Below are 20,066 nucleotides of genomic sequence, written 5' to 3'. Positions count from 1 at the left end.
AATTCATGACCATCATGACAGGAAGCATGGCAGCAGGCAGGCAGGCAGGGTGCTGAAACAGTAGCTGAGACAGTACTTCTAATCCACAACAGAGGTAGAAAGACTCGGCCTGGCATTGGCTTTTGAAACTTCAAGTGACACACCTCTTCCAACAAGGCCACACCTCCTAATCCTTCCCAAAACACTTCCACCAACTAGGAACCAAATATTCAAATATATGAGCATATGGGGGCCATTCTTATTCAAACCACCACCACAGAGTCCCTTGGATATATGTCCAAGAGTGGTATAGCTGATCACATAGTAATCTATTTCTAGTTTTTTAGAAGAATCTCCACACTGATATCCAGAGTGGCTGCACCCCTTTGCACTCCTGCTAACAGTGAACAAATGTTCCTTTCTTGTGCCAATGTGTTCAAGTATATTCCCTACTTCCTCCTCCATCAGACTCAAGGAATCAAGTCTTACACTGAGACCTTTGATACACTGGAGTTGAGTTTTATGCAGGATGAGAGAGAAAGATCTAGTTTCATTCTTGTACATGTAGTTAACCAGTGTTACCAGCACCATTGGTTATAGATACTACCTTTTCTCCAATGTGTACTGTTCTCCTCTTTGTCAAAATAAGGTGACTATAGAAGTGTAGAATATTGTTTTTAAATTTTTTTTGTTTATGTGTACGAATGAGTGCCTGCATGAATGTATGAGCACCATTTTATGCCTGTTGCCCTCAGAATCCAGAAGGGGAATGGAGTTATAAAAAGTTAGGAGCCACCATATTGATGCTAGGAACCAAACTCGTGCCCTCTGCAAGAGCAGCAAGTACATTTGCTGCTGAGCCATCTCTCCAGCTCCCTAGTTGTGGTATCACACAATAGTTTTTATAAAACATTACAGGTTAAAGAAACTGGGTCAAAGAATACATGAGATTTCTCAGAAATATTTCTTATACCTAAATATAAATCTCAAAATAAAAGGTTTAATTTGGAAAAGTAGAGAAGACATTGAAATGCATTTGGGAATAAACCTATAACACTATATGCACATTATTATAAAAGAAGTTATCAAATTAATGACTGTTTCTACCTTAAGAAACTAAAAAGGTTTAAACTAAACCCAAAGTAAATTTCAAAAAAGATCAAAGTAGAGACTAATATACAAAATAGAGGTAAACAATGAAGAGATGTGAGTCCAAAAGTTCAATCTCTGTGCATAATTAAAAAACATCTAACCAAACCGATCAGAAAAAGAATGACACAAGCAAGCACTAACAGAAGTTAAAGAAGGGACATCAACAGTGACCTCCAAGACAAAAATATAGTGAGAAATCTGACAGTGGTGATTTTAGCAATAGTTACTAATTTTTAAGGAAACAATGCACTTTTTTGGTTATAAGTACTTTACTTACTTGAATGAATAATTAACAAAAATTAAGGATACATTCGTATAGCACCTGTTCTTGTTCCAATAGCCAAGATTTTCTGGACTGGATCAAAGGCCAGTGCTGTGGGCTGATAAGGAAAACCATGCCGAACTGTCTGAAAGAGAGTAAATAGTAGAAATAGCCGTCAGGGAAGTGAAAATTAAAATGATGATGAAACACTATTACATGGCCACCAGGATGGCTATTATTAGCTTTTAAATGTAGAAAAATGGTATGGAATAACCTCTCAGACACTGTTGGTTAAGGTACAAAATATTTTGTAACCACTTTAGAAAGTTATCATACAGCCAGGCAGTGGTGTTACACACCTTTAATCCAAGACTCTGGGAGGCAGAGGTAGGTGGATATCTGTGAGTTCAGGACCAGCCTCTCTACAGAGTGAGTTCCAGGACAGCCAGGACTATAACAGAGAAATTCTGTCTTGAAAAAGAAAAAAAAACTATCTTACAACTTGTAAACAAACTAAATATATACCTTTACCAGGCACTAGCAATTGTGTATGCACCTAAGAAAATTCAAGGCATATGCCCACAAAATTATTTTCTTAACTAGGAAACTAGCAATTTTAATCATAATAGTAGAAAATCAGAAATAGCCCGGGTACCTATCAATAAACAAATTTTAAAAATGTGGTACAATCATGAAATGAAATACCATGTAACAATTAAAAGAGATTACTAAAAGATGCAGTAATATGAATGATTATCAAAAGTGTCATGACTAATGCATTACAATTTTTATGTCCTACTTGTTTCTCTCCCATTTAGTTTTATTTTCTATCACTATCAACAGCTGATAACAAATCACATAATTCATGATTATTAAAATTCATCTATCCTATCTCTCTTTAATAACTTCCTTTCCAGATTCAATCATTTTTATTCTCTCCTGGTATTTGTTTTGGTTCTTTTACTTGATGTATCTTAACAGTTTTTATACTGCTACTTACTAACTTTTAGGAAAAGCATTTTCTTCATCCCCCTCCATTACACATGCACATGTACTTACTATATGCTTATCTCCCAAAGCGATAACTACTTGCGTTGTACTATTGCTACTCTCTTATTCTGCCACACAAATTGTTTACTCCCTGGAGTTGAAATTATTTTCTTACCTTGCTTAGTTTTTATCTGCTTAGTTTTTAATCAACCTCAAATTCTTCCCTCTATTGCCCAAATTCCATTTCAATGATAAATATAAGGTACATATTTTTAGTGAGGTAGAGTCAGACAATCAAGTGACATGCAAACAATCTATAGTGACAAAAACAAACCAACTAGCTGTCCTGGATTCATTAGCAGAAGAAGAATGAGCTGAAACAAAAGACCATGAGAGATAAAATACTACTCTTAATATGGTAATAATATCAGAGAAAACTCACTACACTGTACAACATATATAATTTCATGTTATTTTAAGCATTGTAAAGGAATGTACTAAAGAACATAAGAACAAAATGCTAAATAAAGTACCAGTAGTACAATCTATTAATGACGCCAATAATGAAATGTAACTATTTCAAATAGTTTATTCCAGAAATAGAAGTATGATGTCATATATAGTTACATCATCTTTAAGTGTATATGGAATATATAGACTAGTTGCATATACTTCATATCTTTATACAAATCTAACATCAATATTAACTTACTTTACCTTTTTTATTCCTTAAATTTTGATCCCTACATGCCCCAGCTTCAAACTGTAAGAACTTCCATCTATTCACAAAATAATTATGGGTATGATATAGAGAAATAAACATACTTTTTATCATGCGTCTCTTTACAAATGGTATTTCTAAAAAGGAATCTTATAGCATGCCGTACTTTATGTGACTGCAACCTCTGTGAGCTTATTGTTAGAATTTGTGATGCTGATTGGTTCTTCAGATTAATTACATGATCTCCTGATAAAATTTAAATCAATACACTATTGTTGGAAAAGTAAAAATAAAAATGAATTTTCTTTATAAAGCCAAAAGATCATTGGCGCTGTTTCTCTTGTGTGGAAAAGAAAAGGAAATTTTAAAGTGTGTCTCTGTTGGATTTAAACAAAAACTTTCAGAGCAGGAGGTGAGCAACACCCAGCCTTAGTTGGCTAGAATCTGTGGAGGGTAAACTGGGTATAGTTGAAGAACAGCTTTAATAAGACGTTGGGAATGGCAGAAAATCTCTAGTTTCAGAATCAAAGTGAAATTGGAAACTTGCAAGGCAATACAGGAGAATAGTCCAGAACCTGTCCTGGAGAGAGAGAGGCTGGCTCAGCAAGCCAGAGCAACTGCAGATGGCAGCAAAAGACAGAGAGCCTCAGAACATCTGCAGTGTGCTGTGGGAACAGACATTTAAAGGAGAGGAGACAAAGGCTGACTCTGTCAACTGCACGAGCAGAAAGATAAGGTACCAGGAAAACCCTCTCCTCTTTGTACTAGATGGGGAATTATCAAAATCAGTTTTTAAAGACTCCTGTTTACTGAGTAGCTTGATAACTCTCCCTGAGACACACTCTGAGAACCTAGAACAGGTATTATGAGATTAAAATACTCTAGACCACAGAACACCTCTTCACAGCAGAGGGAGGAAGCTTTGGATGAGGACTGCACTCTATTCAGTGAAGCAGAAATTTGACCTAAGTCATCTTAGTTTTGTTTTTGCTTTTTTTTGACAGGGACAGGATCTCACTCCATAGCTTACTAGATAGGCCAAACTAGCCTTGAACTCACTTGCTTCTGCCCAAGTGCTGGGATTAAAGGCATGCGCCACCATATCCAGCTACTAATTTATCTTTGGAGTAGAACACAGACTCCAGTTTTGAAGATATCGTTGATCTTGAGAAGGACCACCCAAAGGCATGACCAGCATTCTCAACCAGATGATAAAACAGTCCTGAGGTATGACCAGTATTCACAGTCTGAGCAGCAAAAGAGCATGTAGGGACATGGCTAACACCTACCATCAAACAAAGACTACCCAGGAGTAGGCCTAGCATCTGTAACCCTCAAAAAGAATGTCTAGAGGCCAGACTAGAACAGCACTCAGGTGAGAAATTACCTTCAGACTCTACATTCCAATGCAGCTCTTTCTTCACTTCTGATCTCTTATTTGATACTCAATGTCAGTCCTTCCCTTTTCCTTTTTTTCCTTTTGACAGGTTTTCCCGAATAGCACCGGCTGCCCTAGAGGTTGGGGTGGGGATCCCTTCATCAACCTTCCTTCCCAAACCTGTTGAGTGTTTTAAATTGGTTGCATTTGTTTACCTTTCTCTTTTTGTCTCTACTGTCCCCTCTTCTATTTGCTTTTTCCTCCTCTAGTTTTCTCTCTCTCATACTAATTGCTAGTCTTACTCTGTAACCTTCCTACACACATTCTAACTAGTATTTTCATGCACACAGTACTATGTTCCTTTATTTACTAGAATTATTGAAATTTTGAAACTGGTAAGACAGTTGAGTTTTTATTAACTATTGCTGTGTTATAATAATGGGCTTAACATTTGATTGTGTTATTTATTCAGACAGAATTCTACTCTTGGAGTAATACTGGATTTAGAGTCTGTGCCCTGAATATGTATGCTGAGGCTCTAACTACTAAGATACACCACTAGTCCTGTAGGGGAAAATAACACCTCGGGCCTATTACAATCTACTGTGACTTGGACATTACAAACACTGAAAGAATGTGAGCAATAAACAAATAAACAAAATCTAACTGACCATCTAATCACAGGCACATAAGTCCTAACAGAAACAATCAAATAAAAACAGAGACATGAGAAATCAAAACACCATGACACCTCAAAAAGTTACTAATTCCATAGTAATTTCCTCCAATGAGAGTGAATTTGAAAATTCAAAAAACAAGGCTAGAGAGATGGCTCAGTGGTCAAGAGCACTGGTTGCTCTTCCAGAGGACCTGGTTTCAATTCCCAGCAACCACATGGCAGCTCACAACTGTCTGTAACTCCAGTCCTAAGGAATCCAATGCCCTCCTCTGACTTCCATGGGCACCAAGCATGTACATGATATACATATATACATGCAGGCAAAACACTTCTACACATAAAATACTTAACACATATAAAATGAAATAATTAAAAATCAAAAGACAAAACCTTCAGAATAATAATATTAAGTCTGTTTTTTTTTAAGAGAGGGGGCATAAATAGGCTAGTCAAAGTAGTTAATGCCTTTAATTACAGCACTTACAAGCTGAGGCAGGCAGATCTTTGTGAGTTCAAGGCCAGGCTGGTCTACATACTGAGTTCTGTGTCATTCAGAGCTGTATAGTGAGACTGTCTCCAAAACAAAACCAAAAATAAAAAATCGACAGGGGGCGGGGGGGGGGGGGGGGGAGGTACACTAATAAACTCCTGAATGGATTAAAAGAGAACTCAAGCCAACAATATAATGGGGAAAAGGAAGTCAATATAGAATATAAAAGTAGAATTCAATGGAGAGAGAAATACCGATGAAAAAAACTAGACATGGAAAGTTCAATTAAGTCAAATAATAAACTCAGTGGAAAGCCTTAGCTATAGAATGAATCAATTGGAAAAATGGAATATCATGACTAAGTAGATGAGTTAGAATATTCTGGCAATTTTTAAAAATATGAGCGGAACATATGACATTTATGGGACATCATTTTAAAAAACAAACCTATGAGTTATGCACTTATAAGAAGAAAAATATTATGCTAAAGGAAGAGTAAACATATTTGCTGTGGGATGGTCTGTATGTCAAGTGTGTTGCTGATTGGTCAATAAATAAATCACTGATTGGCCAGTGGCCAGGCAGGAAGTATAGGCGGGACAGGAGGAGAATAAAGCTGGGAAGTGGAAGGCTGAGTCAGAGACACTGCCAGCCGCCATGATGAGAAACAGCATGTGAAGATGCCGGTAAGCCACGAGCCATGTGGCAAGGTATAGATTTATAGAAATGGATTAATTTAAGCTGTAAGAACAGTTAGCAGGAAGCCTGCCATGACCATACAATTTGTAACCAATATGTCTCTGTGTTTACTTGGTCGGGTCTGAGCGGCTGTGGGACTGGCAGGTGAGAGAGATTTGCCCTAACCGTGGGCCAGGCAGGAAAACTCGAGCTACACATATTTAATACAAGTATAGGAGAAAATTTCCCTAACATAGGGAAAGAGGTGGCCACCAGGCTACAGGATGCATTTAGATTGTCAGACAAGACCAGAAGTTAACCTCCCATGTCATACTACAGTTAAAACACTAAAAGCTGCAAAAGAGAAACACCAAGTCACAGATCAGCAGACCTGTCAGAATAAGAGCAGGTTTCTTAATAGAAACTCTAAAAGCTAGGAGGGCATGGAATGATAAAGTACAGTAACTGCCAACCCAGATTACACTATATAGCAAAGCTGTCCTTCATAATGGAAGAAGAAATAAAATGTTTCACCATAAACACAAACTAAAGGAATTTATGACCATTAAGGCAGAGCTACAGAAGATCCTCAAAGGAATCTTACATAAGATAGCAAAAATATAGATACATCCATGAAGCCTCAGGAAAGAATACACTGCATAGGGCAGTTAGTGAAATATGAAAGCACCAAATATTACAAACAACATAATGTAAGGACTAAATACTCACCTTTAAATTATAACTGCAAATGTTAATGCTTTCAATCTCTTAATCAAAAGATATATACCAGGAGACTGGATTTTAAAGCAGACCCATCTGCTCATTGCCTATAAAAACTCACCTTGCTGTCAAATACAAACAGCTTTAGGGCAAAGGCTGCAAGGATGATACATTAAGGATAGGAGAAGATATTCCAAGAGTGGACACAGAGAGTACAGGTGTAACAATTCTAATGTTGGACAAAATAGACTTCAAGTGAAAATTATTTAAAAGACATAAAGAAGGTCACTAAATATTGTTGTAGAAAACAATCCATGCAAATCACATCTCAATTCTACACATATATGCACTGAACATCAATGTATCCAATTTCATAAGATAGATATTAATGAATGTAGAGTCACAAATTTACCTCAACACAGTAGTAGTATATTACTTCAATACTCCACTCTCATCAAGACAGGTCAACCAGATCAAAAAAGTCAACAAGACATATCAGAGTTAAATGGCATTTTAGACAGCAGTTCAAGGCAACAAACCTTAGACGATGCCCTAGTTCACCCAAAACCTCACTGAGGAGAAGGCCCAAGTGCTGGTGAATGCTGCTTTGATTTACTTGAAGCCTTGACTGGCCCATATTTGAACTATGCCAAAGTTGAGTTGGTTCTCCCAGTTACTACCAAGCTCTCTGCAGCTATTCAGAGCATGAAAAAAAATCCAATGTATTAAAACTAGTAACTTTAAACAGTTCACAGTTAAGGAAGCTATGCCTAATGGTTTGGTGGCTACTGAGATGCAAATGTGGTTTTATATTGGAGATGATATAGGCAAACATGGCATCTTTGCCTATAATGTTTGAAAAGCAATATTTAAAATCTGGTTTTATTTAAGTTCTCATTTAGATGATCTGGACCACAGGTAATGAGACTATCTGAATAAAGTAAGAGCTATAAAAAATGGCATCGATCAAATTAACTTAACAGAGCTCTAGAGAATAGTACTGTAGAATATACAGTTCTTCTCATCAACCCATATAACTTTCAGATGACATGATCCTGCATGCAAGAGACACTAAAGTTACTATCTGAAAACTCTTAAATACCAAACAGCAATGCATAAAATAAACAAAAATCTATATCCCTCCTGTATATCAATATACATGCTGAGAAAGAAATAAGAAAAACAGTCCGATTCACACTAGCTTGCATGGGGATGACAAGATATCTCAGTAGGTAAGGACATCTGCTGTTGAGCCTGCGAACCTGAGTAGTCATAGCAACAAAAGCAGCATGGCACTGGTGCAAACACAGCACGTGGCTCAGCAGAATAGAATGGACAACCCAGTAAAGCTGCATGGCTACAGCCACCTGATTTCTGACAGAGATGCCAAATAAACGACAGCCTGTTCGACAAATGGAAAAAAGGGAAAACTGGATAGCTACATGCAAAAGAATAGAAGTAGATCTGTTACAGTGTACAAGATCAACTTAAAATAGATCAAAGATAATAATGTGAGGTAAAACCAAATAATACTGGTCTAAACAAAGAGGAAAAAAAACACATAGTGATAAGAAGACTCCTAAGGATATTCTGATATACTCATAGATCAATACCTTATTCAGCTACCATAATGAGAAGCTTCCTCTGTAGCAGATGGGAACAAATATAGAGACCTACAGCCAGACGTTATGCAAAGGAGTGAGAGACCTTGGAACACTCAACCTTAAAAGAGATGTCTCCATCAAATCCCTCCCCTCAGAGCCTAGAGAACCTTGAGAAAGAGAAGTGTGGTAGTTTGAATGCAATTAGTCCCCATAATCTCATAGGTAGTGGCACTATTAGAAGATGTGGCTTTGTTGGAGTGGGTATGGCCTTGTTGGAGAAAGTATGTTACTGTGGGGGTGGGCTTTGACGTTTCCTATGCTCAGGATACCACCCAGTGTCTCAGTCAACTTCTTGTAGGACTCTCAACTACTACTCAGACTCATGTCTGCCTGCATGCCATTATGCTCCCAGCCATGATGATAATAGACGGAACCTCTGAAACTATAAGTGAGCCACCCCAATTAAATGTTTTCATTTATAAGAGTTGCCATGGCCATGGTGTCTCTTCACGGTAATAGAACCCTAAGACAAGAAGGCAGAAAGAGTATAAGGGCCAGAGAGAATGAAGATACCAGGAGAACAAGGCCCTCGAAATTAAAATAAACAAAACTCATACAAACTCACAGAGACTGAAGCAGCATGCACAGGGTTTTCATGGGTCTGCATCAGGTCCTCTGCATATATATTATGGCTTCCAGTTTAATGTTTTTATGGGAGTCCTGAGTATGCGAACAAGTAGGTCTCTGATTCTTGTGCCTTCTCTTGGGCTCTTTTTTTTTTTCTGTTGGTTTGTCTTGTCCAACTTTGATGTAATAGGTGTTTTATCTTACTATATTTTATTTTTTTAAAAAAACGAATGAACCAATGAAAACCTAGCCACTAGGGTAAAGGTAACAACTGAAATGTTATTTATACCTATCAGGAGAGGAAAATCAGTTTTTGCCAATAGAGTGACACTGTGTATCTCAACCACTCCAGGGAAGGCCTCTTGTTCAGGAGTAGTTTAACCACAGATAATGGACTCCAGGGGTTTTTTTTTTTGTGTGTGTACTTTTATTTGGTTGTAGTTTGGTGTTTTTGTTTTTCCTGTTTGGATTTTTTTTTTTTTTTTGGTTTTTCGAGACAGGGTATCTCTGTGTAGCTTTGCGCCTTTCCTGGGACTCACTTGGTAGCCCAGGCTGGCCTCGAACTCACAGAGATCCGCCTACCTCTGCCTCCCGAGTGCTGGGATTAAAGGCGTGCGCCACCACCGCCCGGCTGGGTGTTGTTTTTTTTTATTTTGTTTTCTTAGTTTTGGGAGGTTTTGTTGTTGTATTGGGTTTTTGTTTTTTTAGAAAAATTTGAAGTTAGGTGGGCAGGGAGGAGCAGAGGATCTGGAAGAACTTGGGAGAGGGGACAAATATAATCAAAATATATTTAAATTTAAAAATTATTTTAATAATAAAATATTTTTTAAAGATAGTAACATAAGCCTTGAAATTCTAGGGACCTAGAGAAAAAGCTCAGCAGTTAAGAACACTTGCTGTCAGGGGGCCTGAGTTTGGTTCCCAGTACCCATTTTTAGAGACTCATAACCAGCTGTTACTCCAGCTCTAGGGGTTTCAATACCCTCTTCAGGCCTCTATGGGTACCTGCACACATGTGCACAAGCCCACACAGATGTATACATTTAAATAAAAGTTAAATTGATCTTAGAATTAAAATTCTAAAACTTTTAGTGGAAAACACCTCAAGATATAAACACAGGCAAGAACTTTCTAGGATGTACTCTGTTCCAGTCTGCTTTCTGTTAATGTGATAAACATAGTGACCAAAAGCAGCTTGGAGGAAACAGTTTATTTGGCTTACACTTCCAATCCTAACCCATCATTGAGAGAAGTCAGGGCAGAGCAAAATCTCAAGCAGGAGCAGAGGCTAAAACCATGGAGGAAAAGTACTTCCTAGCTAGCTCCCACTGCACTCCCTGACTTCTGTTTAGCTAGCTTTCTTATACAGTTCAGGACTTCCAGCTTAGGGATAGTAACTCCCACAGTGGACTAAACCATCCGACATCAATTAGCAATCAAGAAAATGCCCTACAGACATGCCCACAGATCAATGGTGTGGAGACAATGCCCTTATTGAAACTCCCTTAGATAACTCCAGGCTGTGTCAAGTTGATAGCTGAAACTAAGCAGGAGAGTCTCTAGTGGCTCAGGAAATACTACCAAGAATTGAAAATGAGTTTACATGAAGTTAAAAAGTTTCTTCCTAGTAAAATAAAGAGTTAATTGAATAAAGATACAACCTTCCAAACAGGAGAAAAATCTTTTCTATCTATACAACTGTCAGAGGATTAATATCTAGACTATATAAAGAACTCATAAAAGCCAAACAATAAAAAGCTAATCAATGAACAGGGTATAACATAAACAGATAGTTCTCAGATGATAAAGCACAAAAAAAGCCCGAAAACATATGAAAATATATTCAACATCCTTAGCCATCAGGAAATGAATCTAAATAACTTCTAAACTTCAATCTAAATAGCTATCATTAAGTAAACAAGCAACAACAATTGTTGGGGAAGATGCCAGGGAAAGAAAACCCTTATATGCTGCTGATGGAGATGTAAATTGGTCCTAACACTATGAAAATCCATATGGAGGTTCCAAAAAAAAAAAAAAACTAAGCATAGAGCTATCATGTGATCCAGCTATATCACTTCTGGGAATATACTTTAAGGACTCTAAGGCAATATACCACAGAGATACCTGAATATACATGTCTATTACAGCTCTATTCACAGTAGCCACATCATGGAATTAATTGGTCTAGGTATCTGCTAATAGATGAATGTGTAAATATATGACATACATATACACTGGAGTTTTATTCAGCCATAAAGAAAATGAAATTGTATCCTTTGGGAAGGAGTGATTGATACAACTAGAGATAATCATATTAAGTGAATTAACTCAAACATAAAAAGTCAAATACGTTTTCTATGACTTTTAGTTCCTATAATTCTTTATAGATACACAAAATCACTTGCACATACACACACACACACATACACACACATGATATGAAAGCAGGGGGGAGATTCCTAGAAGTGAGCTGGAGAAGGGAGAATAAAGGAAAGAAATAAGATGGGGATAAATATGGCTAAAGTACATGATTCAATTCAAAATAATTCAAAACTCAATACTGTATGCAATGAACTACCTAACCTCATCTAAATTAACACAATCATAATTCAATGTCAGGATGTATATTGACAGTATTATTACATTAACAAATTGAAGAATTGAAACATGATATATCAATGGTTTCTAGAAAGCCATTTGATGAACTTTAGTAGTTAATACAACATCTTATAAAAATAAAATTGAAGGAAACTACCCAAAGATTGCTAATATTAACAAAAATAGCAATGTACATAATAAAGAGCAAAAGCTATAATCACTCCCATTAAAATCAGGAAAAAGACCTATCTTTATTATTTAGCTTTGTTTCATAGGCTCAAACTATTTCAGTAGCTCAAGAAATTAAAAAGATTCATATAAGAGAATAAAAAACCAACTAGACTTCCAACACTTTCTAGGGAACTGGGGCGATGGCTCAGTGGGTGAGAACATGTGCTGCACAAGCATGAAGATCTGGGTTTTAATCTCTAGTGCCCATATTTAAAAGCCATGTGTAGTCACGTAGGCACTTGTTAACTTAGCACTGTGGGAGAGAGCTGGAGACAGGTGGAACCACACAAACACACACCATGCACAAACTCACAGCCTACATAAATGAATGAATGAATGAATGAATGAATAAAAGATTTTTTTAGAAATTGAGTGAGTTGGTGGGATTACTATTATGAAAATGGCCATCCTCCCAAAAGCAATCTGCAGATACAATGCAACTACTTTCAAACTTCTAATGCAATTCTTCACAGAAATTAGGAAAACAATCTTAAAGTTCACATGGAAGCACAAAAGACCTAGGACATAAGCTTTTTAAAAAAAATCTGAATTGTAGAAACACTCCTGGAGGAATCACCATACCTGTTATACCACACAGTCACAGTAGTAAAAATAGCATGGTACTGGCATAAAAACAGATACCTTGACCAATGACATACAATTGAGATCCAGATATGTCTATGCACCTAAAGGCACCTGATTTTTGACAAGATGTCAAAAATACACATCTCTAACAAATGCTAGAAAACTGGATGTTTACATGTGGGAGAATAATTAGTCCTTATCTTTTACCATACATAAAAATAAATTCCAAATAAATAGAGGACATTAGTGACAGATCTAAGACTCTGAAATTTCCAGAGAAGGAGTAAGGAGTAGACTTAAAGTTGTAGGCTCAGGTAAGGACTTTCTGAATAGGATCTGGAACCCACCAGGAGTAAAATCAACAATCAAAAAGCGGAGCTTCATGAAATCAAAAAGCTGCTACACTGAAGAGGAAACTGTTAATCAAGTGAAGAGGCAGCCTACAGAATGAGGATCTCTGCCAGTTATACATCAGACAGAGGATTAATGTCTAGAGCACAAAAATCTGAACACCAAGAAAACCCAGTTTTAACAACGGGGTAGGGAACTGAACTACTGAACTACTGAAAAAATATTTTTAAAGTATTCACCATCCTCAGCTATCAAGGAAATATAAAATAAAACTATTTTGAGATTTTATCTTATCGCAGTAAGAATGTCTGAAATTAAGAGAAAAAAATGACAACAAATACTAGAGAGAGTGGCCGGGCGGTGGTGGCGCACGCCTTTAATCCCAGCACTCGGGAGGCAGAGCCAGGCGGATCTCTGTGAGTTCGAGGCCAGCCTGGGCTACCAAGTGAGTTCCAGGAAAGGCGCAAAGCTACACAGAGAGACCCTGTCTCGAAAAACCAAAAAAAAAAAAAAAATACTAGAGAGAGTGTGGGGGAGAAGGGATCCCTATTCACTGTCAACAGGAGTATACACTGGTACAGCCACTATAGAAGTTAGTGTGAAGGTTCCTCCAAAGCTAGACATAGAACTACTATATGACTCAGATACACTACTCCTAAACATAGATTCAGAAGACTCTTAGCTTAATACAGATATACTTGGTCATCTATGTTCATTACTGCTTTATTTATAATAACTAGGAATTGGAATCAGCCAAAATATCCATCAGCTGATGTGTGGATAATGTGAAAATGTGGTGTATATACACAATGGAATACTATTCAGCTATAAACAAAATTATAAAACTTGCAGGCAAACGGATTCACTTAGGAAAATATTATACTGAGTGAGGTATCCCAAATCCAGAAAAACAAATGCTGCATCTTCTCTACCATATGGGAGTATCATATGACAAGCCTTTAGATTTCTGTTTAACTTAAGACTTATCTGTAGAAGCCAGGAAACTAGAAAACGGCCACTGGGGCAGGGGAAGGAAAGGCCTAAGGAGGATAGTGGCAGACATGTGTTATGATGATGGAAAGGGAAATGATGGGAGAAGAGGTCTAAGTGGAGAGGGGAATGGAAAGATAGGACCGAGGAGGGGTTTGAAGTGACAGATAACAAAGAGTAAGGATTGTGAAAAAGCCATATAGAAACCTACTATTTTATAAGCTTATTAAAATGAAAAAATTTTAATGTTGGAACTAAGGTACCTTATATGTTGAATAATGTTCCTCTCAGAAGCCATAGTTTTTTAAACAAAAATCCCAGTACCAGATGTATGATACTGCACTACGGGATGTTGGTCAGGGAGGTCTTATTAAAGGCCCCTAAACAATATGGACCATGCAATTGCTCTCAGCTACCAACCAGAAATTGATAGCAACATCCAATTGTTGAAAATGTCACACACTTTGGTCACAGGACATGGAAAAGTCAAGCTTGATCTGAACTGAAGCCTCCTCCCTGGTGAATAGCTTTTATAGTGGAGAGGGTGTGTTGCTAAAATTCCTTCCCTGGAAGAGATATAAGCAAACCATATCCATCACTTCTCCTAAGGTCTCAACAAACAAAGGTATAATTCCACCTCAGTTTACCTAGGAGAACTGAAGAGTTTATAAGGTTACTAACAGAGAGCAATGGGTAATGAGTTATGGGCAGGAGCATAAGTGACCTTAAATGCCACACTGGAAGGTGTGCACCCAGCATAAATGACAGCTCCCCCGTGGCTGCATAACTAGAACCCCTTCCCCTCATTTCTCCAAGACCAAGTGCTATTAGGGCAGAATTGTATAAGATTTGTTGGAAGGGATAGCTAGATGCTCAGGTAATGGTCACATGATCCTGCCCACCCTCTCCTTTCTATGAGGGAAAGCAAATAGTCAAAAGGACCAGCTGTGATGATTTTTTGTGAGCAAACCCAGCAGAGCTCCTGAAGATGGTGGCAGTCTAGTTCAGAGAATAATACTGTACCAAAGGTTATGCAGTCTTTGATGCACTTGAACTTGAGTTTTGTGCATGGTGATAGATATGGACCTATCTGCAACCTTCTACATGTTGACATCCAGTTATGCCAGCACTATTTGTTGAAGATGCTTTCTTTTTTCCATTGTACAGTTTTGGCTTCTTTGTCAAAAAAAGAGTGTTCATAGGTGTGTGGATTAATGTCAGGGTCTTCAAGTTGATTCCATTGGTCTACATGTCGGTTTTTATGCCAATACCAAGCTGTTTTTGTTACTATAGCTCTATAGTAGAGCTTGAGGTCAGGGGTGGTGATGCCTCCAGAAGTTGCTTTATTGTACAGGATTGTTCTGTTCTCTGACCCCAGATAAGTTTACTAGGGTGCACAATATTTTGGGGAACACAATATCACCACACACCTGATTTTTGACAAAGAAGCCAAAACTGTACAATGGAAAAAAAGAAAGCATCTTCAACAAATGGTGCTGGCATAACGTAAAGAAGGTTGTAAATAGATCCACATCAATGGCCATGCACGAAACTCAAAGCCAAGTGGATCGAAGACCTCAACATAAAATCACCTACACTGAACCTGATAGAGGGGAAGTAGAAAGTAGCCTAGAATACATTGGCACAGGAGACCACTTCCTAAATACAACACCAGTATCACAAACACTGAAAGCAACAATTAATAAATGGAACCTCCTGAAACTGAGAAGCTTCTGTAAGGCAAAAGACATGGTAAATAAGACAAAATGACAGCCTAAGAATGGGAAAAGATCTTCACCAACCCCACATCTGACAAAGAGCTGATCTATAAAATATATAAGGAATTCAAGAAACTATACATCAAAATACTGAACAATCCAATTAAAAAATGGGCTACAGAGCTAATCAGAGAATTCTCAACAGAGAATCTCAAATGGCTTAAAGACGTTTAAGGAATTGCTCAACATCCTTAGTCATCAGAGAAGTGCAAATCAAAACGACTCTGAGATACCATCTTACACCTGTTAGAATGGCTAAGGTCAGAAACACTGATAACAGCCTATGTTGAAAAGGATGCAGAGCAAGGGGAACACTCCTCCACTATTGGTGGGAGTGCAAACTTGTACAGTGACTTTGGAAATCAGTATTGCGATTCCTCAGAAAATTGGGAATCGATCTTCTTCAAGACCCAGCTATACCACTCTTGGGCATATACCCAAGGAATGCTCAACCATACCACAATGACACATGCTCAACTATATTCATAGCAGCATTATTCATAATAGCCAGAACCTGGAAACAACCTAGATGCCCCTCAACTAAAGAATGGATAAATAAAATGTGGTACATATACACAATGGAGTACTACTCAGCAATAAAAACAGTGACATCATGAAATTTGCAGGCAAATGGATGGAACTAGAAAATATTATCCTGAGTGAAGTAACCCAGACTGAGAAGGACAAACATGGTATGTATTCACTCATAAGTGGATACTAGATGTAAAGCAAAGGATAACCAGACTATAACCCACAGCTCCAGAGAAGCTAGCTAACAAGGAGGACCCTAAGAGAGACGCATAGATCACCCAGCGAAAGAGAAATAGATGAGATCTACATGAGCAAACTGGGGCAGGGGGGTAATGGAGGGCAAGGGATGGAGGGTGAGAACATAAGGGAACAGGATGGTAGAGCTGGAACAGGGATGAGCAATGAAAGAGATACCATGATAGAGGGAGATATCATGGGGATAGAGAGAAACCAGGTGCTAGGGAAGTTCCCAGGAATCCACAAGGATGATCCCAGCTTATACTACTAGCAATAGTAAAGAGGGTACCTGAACTGGCTTACCCTGGTAATCATATCGGTGAATACCCTAACTGTCATCATAGAGCCTTCATCTAATAACTGATGGAAGCAGATGCAGAGATCCACAGCCAAGCACCAGGAGAGCTCTAGCAGTCCAGTTGAAGAGAGGGAAGAGTGATTCTATGAGGAAAGGGTACCAAGATCATGATGGGGAAACCTACAGAGACAACCAAACCAAACTAGTGGGAACTCATGAACTTTAGACCAACAGCTATGGAGCCTCCATGGGACTGGACTAGGCCCTCTGCATAAGTGATACAATTGTGTAACTTGATCTGTTTAAGGGGTCCCCTGGCAGTAGGATCAGGATCCATCCATGGTGCATGAGCTGGCTTTTTGGAGCCCACTACCTATGGTGGGACATCTTCCACAGCCTTAATGCAGGGGAGTTGGACCTGCCTCAGCTGAATGTACCAGGCTCTGCTGACTCCCCGTGGGAGGCTTTACCTTTTCAGAGGAGAGGATGGGGGATGGGTTGGGTGGGAAGGCTGGGGGCACGAGGAGGGAAGAGAGGGGGATATGTAGTTGGTATGTAAAATGAAAAATAAATAAAAATAAAAAACAATAGATTATGCAGGATGCTGAGTGTGGGGAGGAAGTGAAACAGAACAATGGGGTGAAAGGAAATAAAATTCATTATATACATGTAAGAAGTTGTCAAAGAATACATAAAGGTTTAGTTAATAATTGCTAGTATAAGGTGGAAGGTTCTCAGAGGAGTTGTGGGAGGGCAAAATAATCAGAATATTTTGTATAAAAAACTATTTTCAATAAAAGAAAAGTAGAAAAAATGATACATTGGCTTAGATTGTATGTCTGGAATATCATCAGTAAACATTTGCAGAATGAGTAACTTTTAAATGAAGAAGTCTCCAGGAAGAAAGAGAAAGAGAAAGTTCAGATACAAAATAAATAAATAAAAATCAGTAACTTGTCTATAACAGCAGTAATGACTTACAAAATTAGGATGAAACCACCATTTATATATTTAGTTGTAATTTTGAAATACGTTGAATTTTTTTTTAAAGCCCAAAAACCAGGGTTGTATTCAATGTTACTCAACATGTTTTCCATTATGTAAAGTACCTAGTAAGGGAAAATTGTATTACTACCTTGGAATCTAATTGGTTTATATAATCATCACTAATAGCAAAATAGATTAATAAACTTCAATGTTTATGTAAAACTGCAGGAGTTATAGCTGTTAGAATTCTATTAGGAGATGAGAGCTGATGTCATTAGTTTCTGCTGTAGTTCTGACAACAAATCCCATCAGAATTTAGTGTTCAAGAACCAATTTGTTTACATGCCTACGAACTTTTATGTTTGTTCTGTGACTGAGGCTATGAAAGTGTAACTTCTAAAATATATTAATGGGAATGCTATTTATACATGCAGACAAAGAAATGAGGCTCAGATTGCCAGTATTATTTTACATGTAACCAATTCACCCACTCCTATCTCTCAAATCCCAGGTTACAGCTCACTGCTGTAAGAAATATATGCCAAGATTCTAAACCAATAGCACAACTTAGCTTTTATTCAATGTGACTAAAGAAAGGCGGCAGTACTTTTGTGATCTCCCCAAATAAATCCGAGGCTCCTTTATGAACAGGGTTTATGTCTTTCATTTTCTGTCCTTCGTTAAGCTTTGGGCTATGATTAAATCTCTAGGACTTTTTAAGTTCAATATCATCTGCATATAAGCAGTATTTTCTTTAAAAATTATATTTTAAGAAAAATGAATAGTTCTAACTGTTTTCTACTGTGAAATAAAAATCCTTAGAATAACTTTTAAATCAATATATAATTATCTCTGTATTTTGGGGTAATATTTCAATTTTCCATACTAATGAAGGAACATAAAAAATTCTCAATAATTACCATCATCACTCTTTCTCACTGAGTACCTTTGAGATTGTCACCATATGTATATGCTAGAGTTTTAGAAACTAATAAGCATTCAAAACTGAAGAGATATTATACGTGCCAACGTTTTACTAAACCTCCTATGAACATAGACTAATCTCTACTACTTAATTATAAACTACTCAAGGTCAGAGAATCTGTCTTTGAAGCATAAAAGCCCTGTGGATATTCAAAAACCTATTGAATTTTGTCATAACAGTCCAATATACATAGTGAATAACTTACTTAAACTTTAAAACTGCTAATTTTCAAAAACATCTAAGATTCATAAGTGAAGTGTTTGTAAACAAGTCTTTGATTGAACACATTATGTTAAGTATGAACTTATACTACTTAAACTTAATAGAGAAGTACTTTTTCAAAATATGAAGGAATTGAATTCAAATTTAACTCATTCAACCCAGTGAGATGGCTCGGCAGGTAAACTGACTTGCTACCAAGCTTGACAATCTAAGTCTAATGCCCAGGACCTGAATGGTGGACAAAATAACCACCTCCATGTTGCATGATGCCCTCCACAAGCACAAATAAATATGATTAATTTTTTATTTTATTTTATTTATTTATTTATTTATTTATTTATCTAGGTATTTTCAAGACAGGGTTTCTCTGTGTAGTTTTTTGGTGTCTGTCCTAGATCTCGCTCTATAGACCAGGGTGGCCTCGAACTCACAGAGATCTGCCTGGCTCTGCCTCCCGAGTTCTGGGATTAAAGGCATGCGCCACCACTGCCCGGCAAATTTTTAATTAAAAAATTAAAGGTACTTTCTTTAAAATGTGTCTATATCTCATACTTTCTCTCATATCACATCATTATATATTAGAGAAGTAATTTAAATATAGTCACATTTGTAACAAGCAATCCATAGATAAATCCCTAAAGAATACTCAATTCTGTTTTATTACTCAATAAAAGGGCACAGAACTGAAGAATTTAAAAAAGTCTCTGTTGCAACCAGATAGCTTTGTATAAAATGCTTCTACTACTGTTAGTTGTTTCTCCTTTTCCAATTTTAGATGATTTTATCATCTGTCTTTTATCTCTGTCCTGAGACCTATTAGCAGTTTGAGTGTCTTCAATACTCTTGTTTCAATATAGAATACTCCTTGGATACAATATTCTTCCTTCACTCTCACCTTGACAAATCATCCCCAGTTAATACCAATGTCTTATACAGCCTCATGATCACACATTTCTAGACTCCTTTAAAAAATTGAACTTTGGTATTTGT

At 37.3% G+C, this 20,066-nt stretch overlaps 1 protein-coding gene across 4 annotated transcripts in view; it reads right to left on the bottom strand.

Moving 5' to 3' along the window:
* Stxbp5l (syntaxin binding protein 5L) overlaps positions 1-20,066 on the bottom strand; it is a 231,240-nt gene that overhangs the window by 186,418 nt on the left and 24,756 nt on the right. For all 4 annotated transcript variants that reach the window (XM_059277086.1, XM_059277088.1, XM_059277087.1 and 1 more), the window contains exon 2: positions 1,441-1,538. In XM_059277086.1, the coding sequence (XP_059133069.1) occupies positions 1,441-1,538 (98 nt within the window). The remainder of the gene's footprint in view (positions 1-1,440; positions 1,539-20,066) is intronic.

Source organism: Peromyscus eremicus, chromosome 12, assembly GCF_949786415.1.
Source record: "Peromyscus eremicus chromosome 12, PerEre_H2_v1, whole genome shotgun sequence".
Taxonomy (NCBI): domain Eukaryota; kingdom Metazoa; phylum Chordata; class Mammalia; order Rodentia; family Cricetidae; genus Peromyscus; species Peromyscus eremicus.
This window is presented reverse-complemented; position numbering and strand designations above follow the sequence as displayed.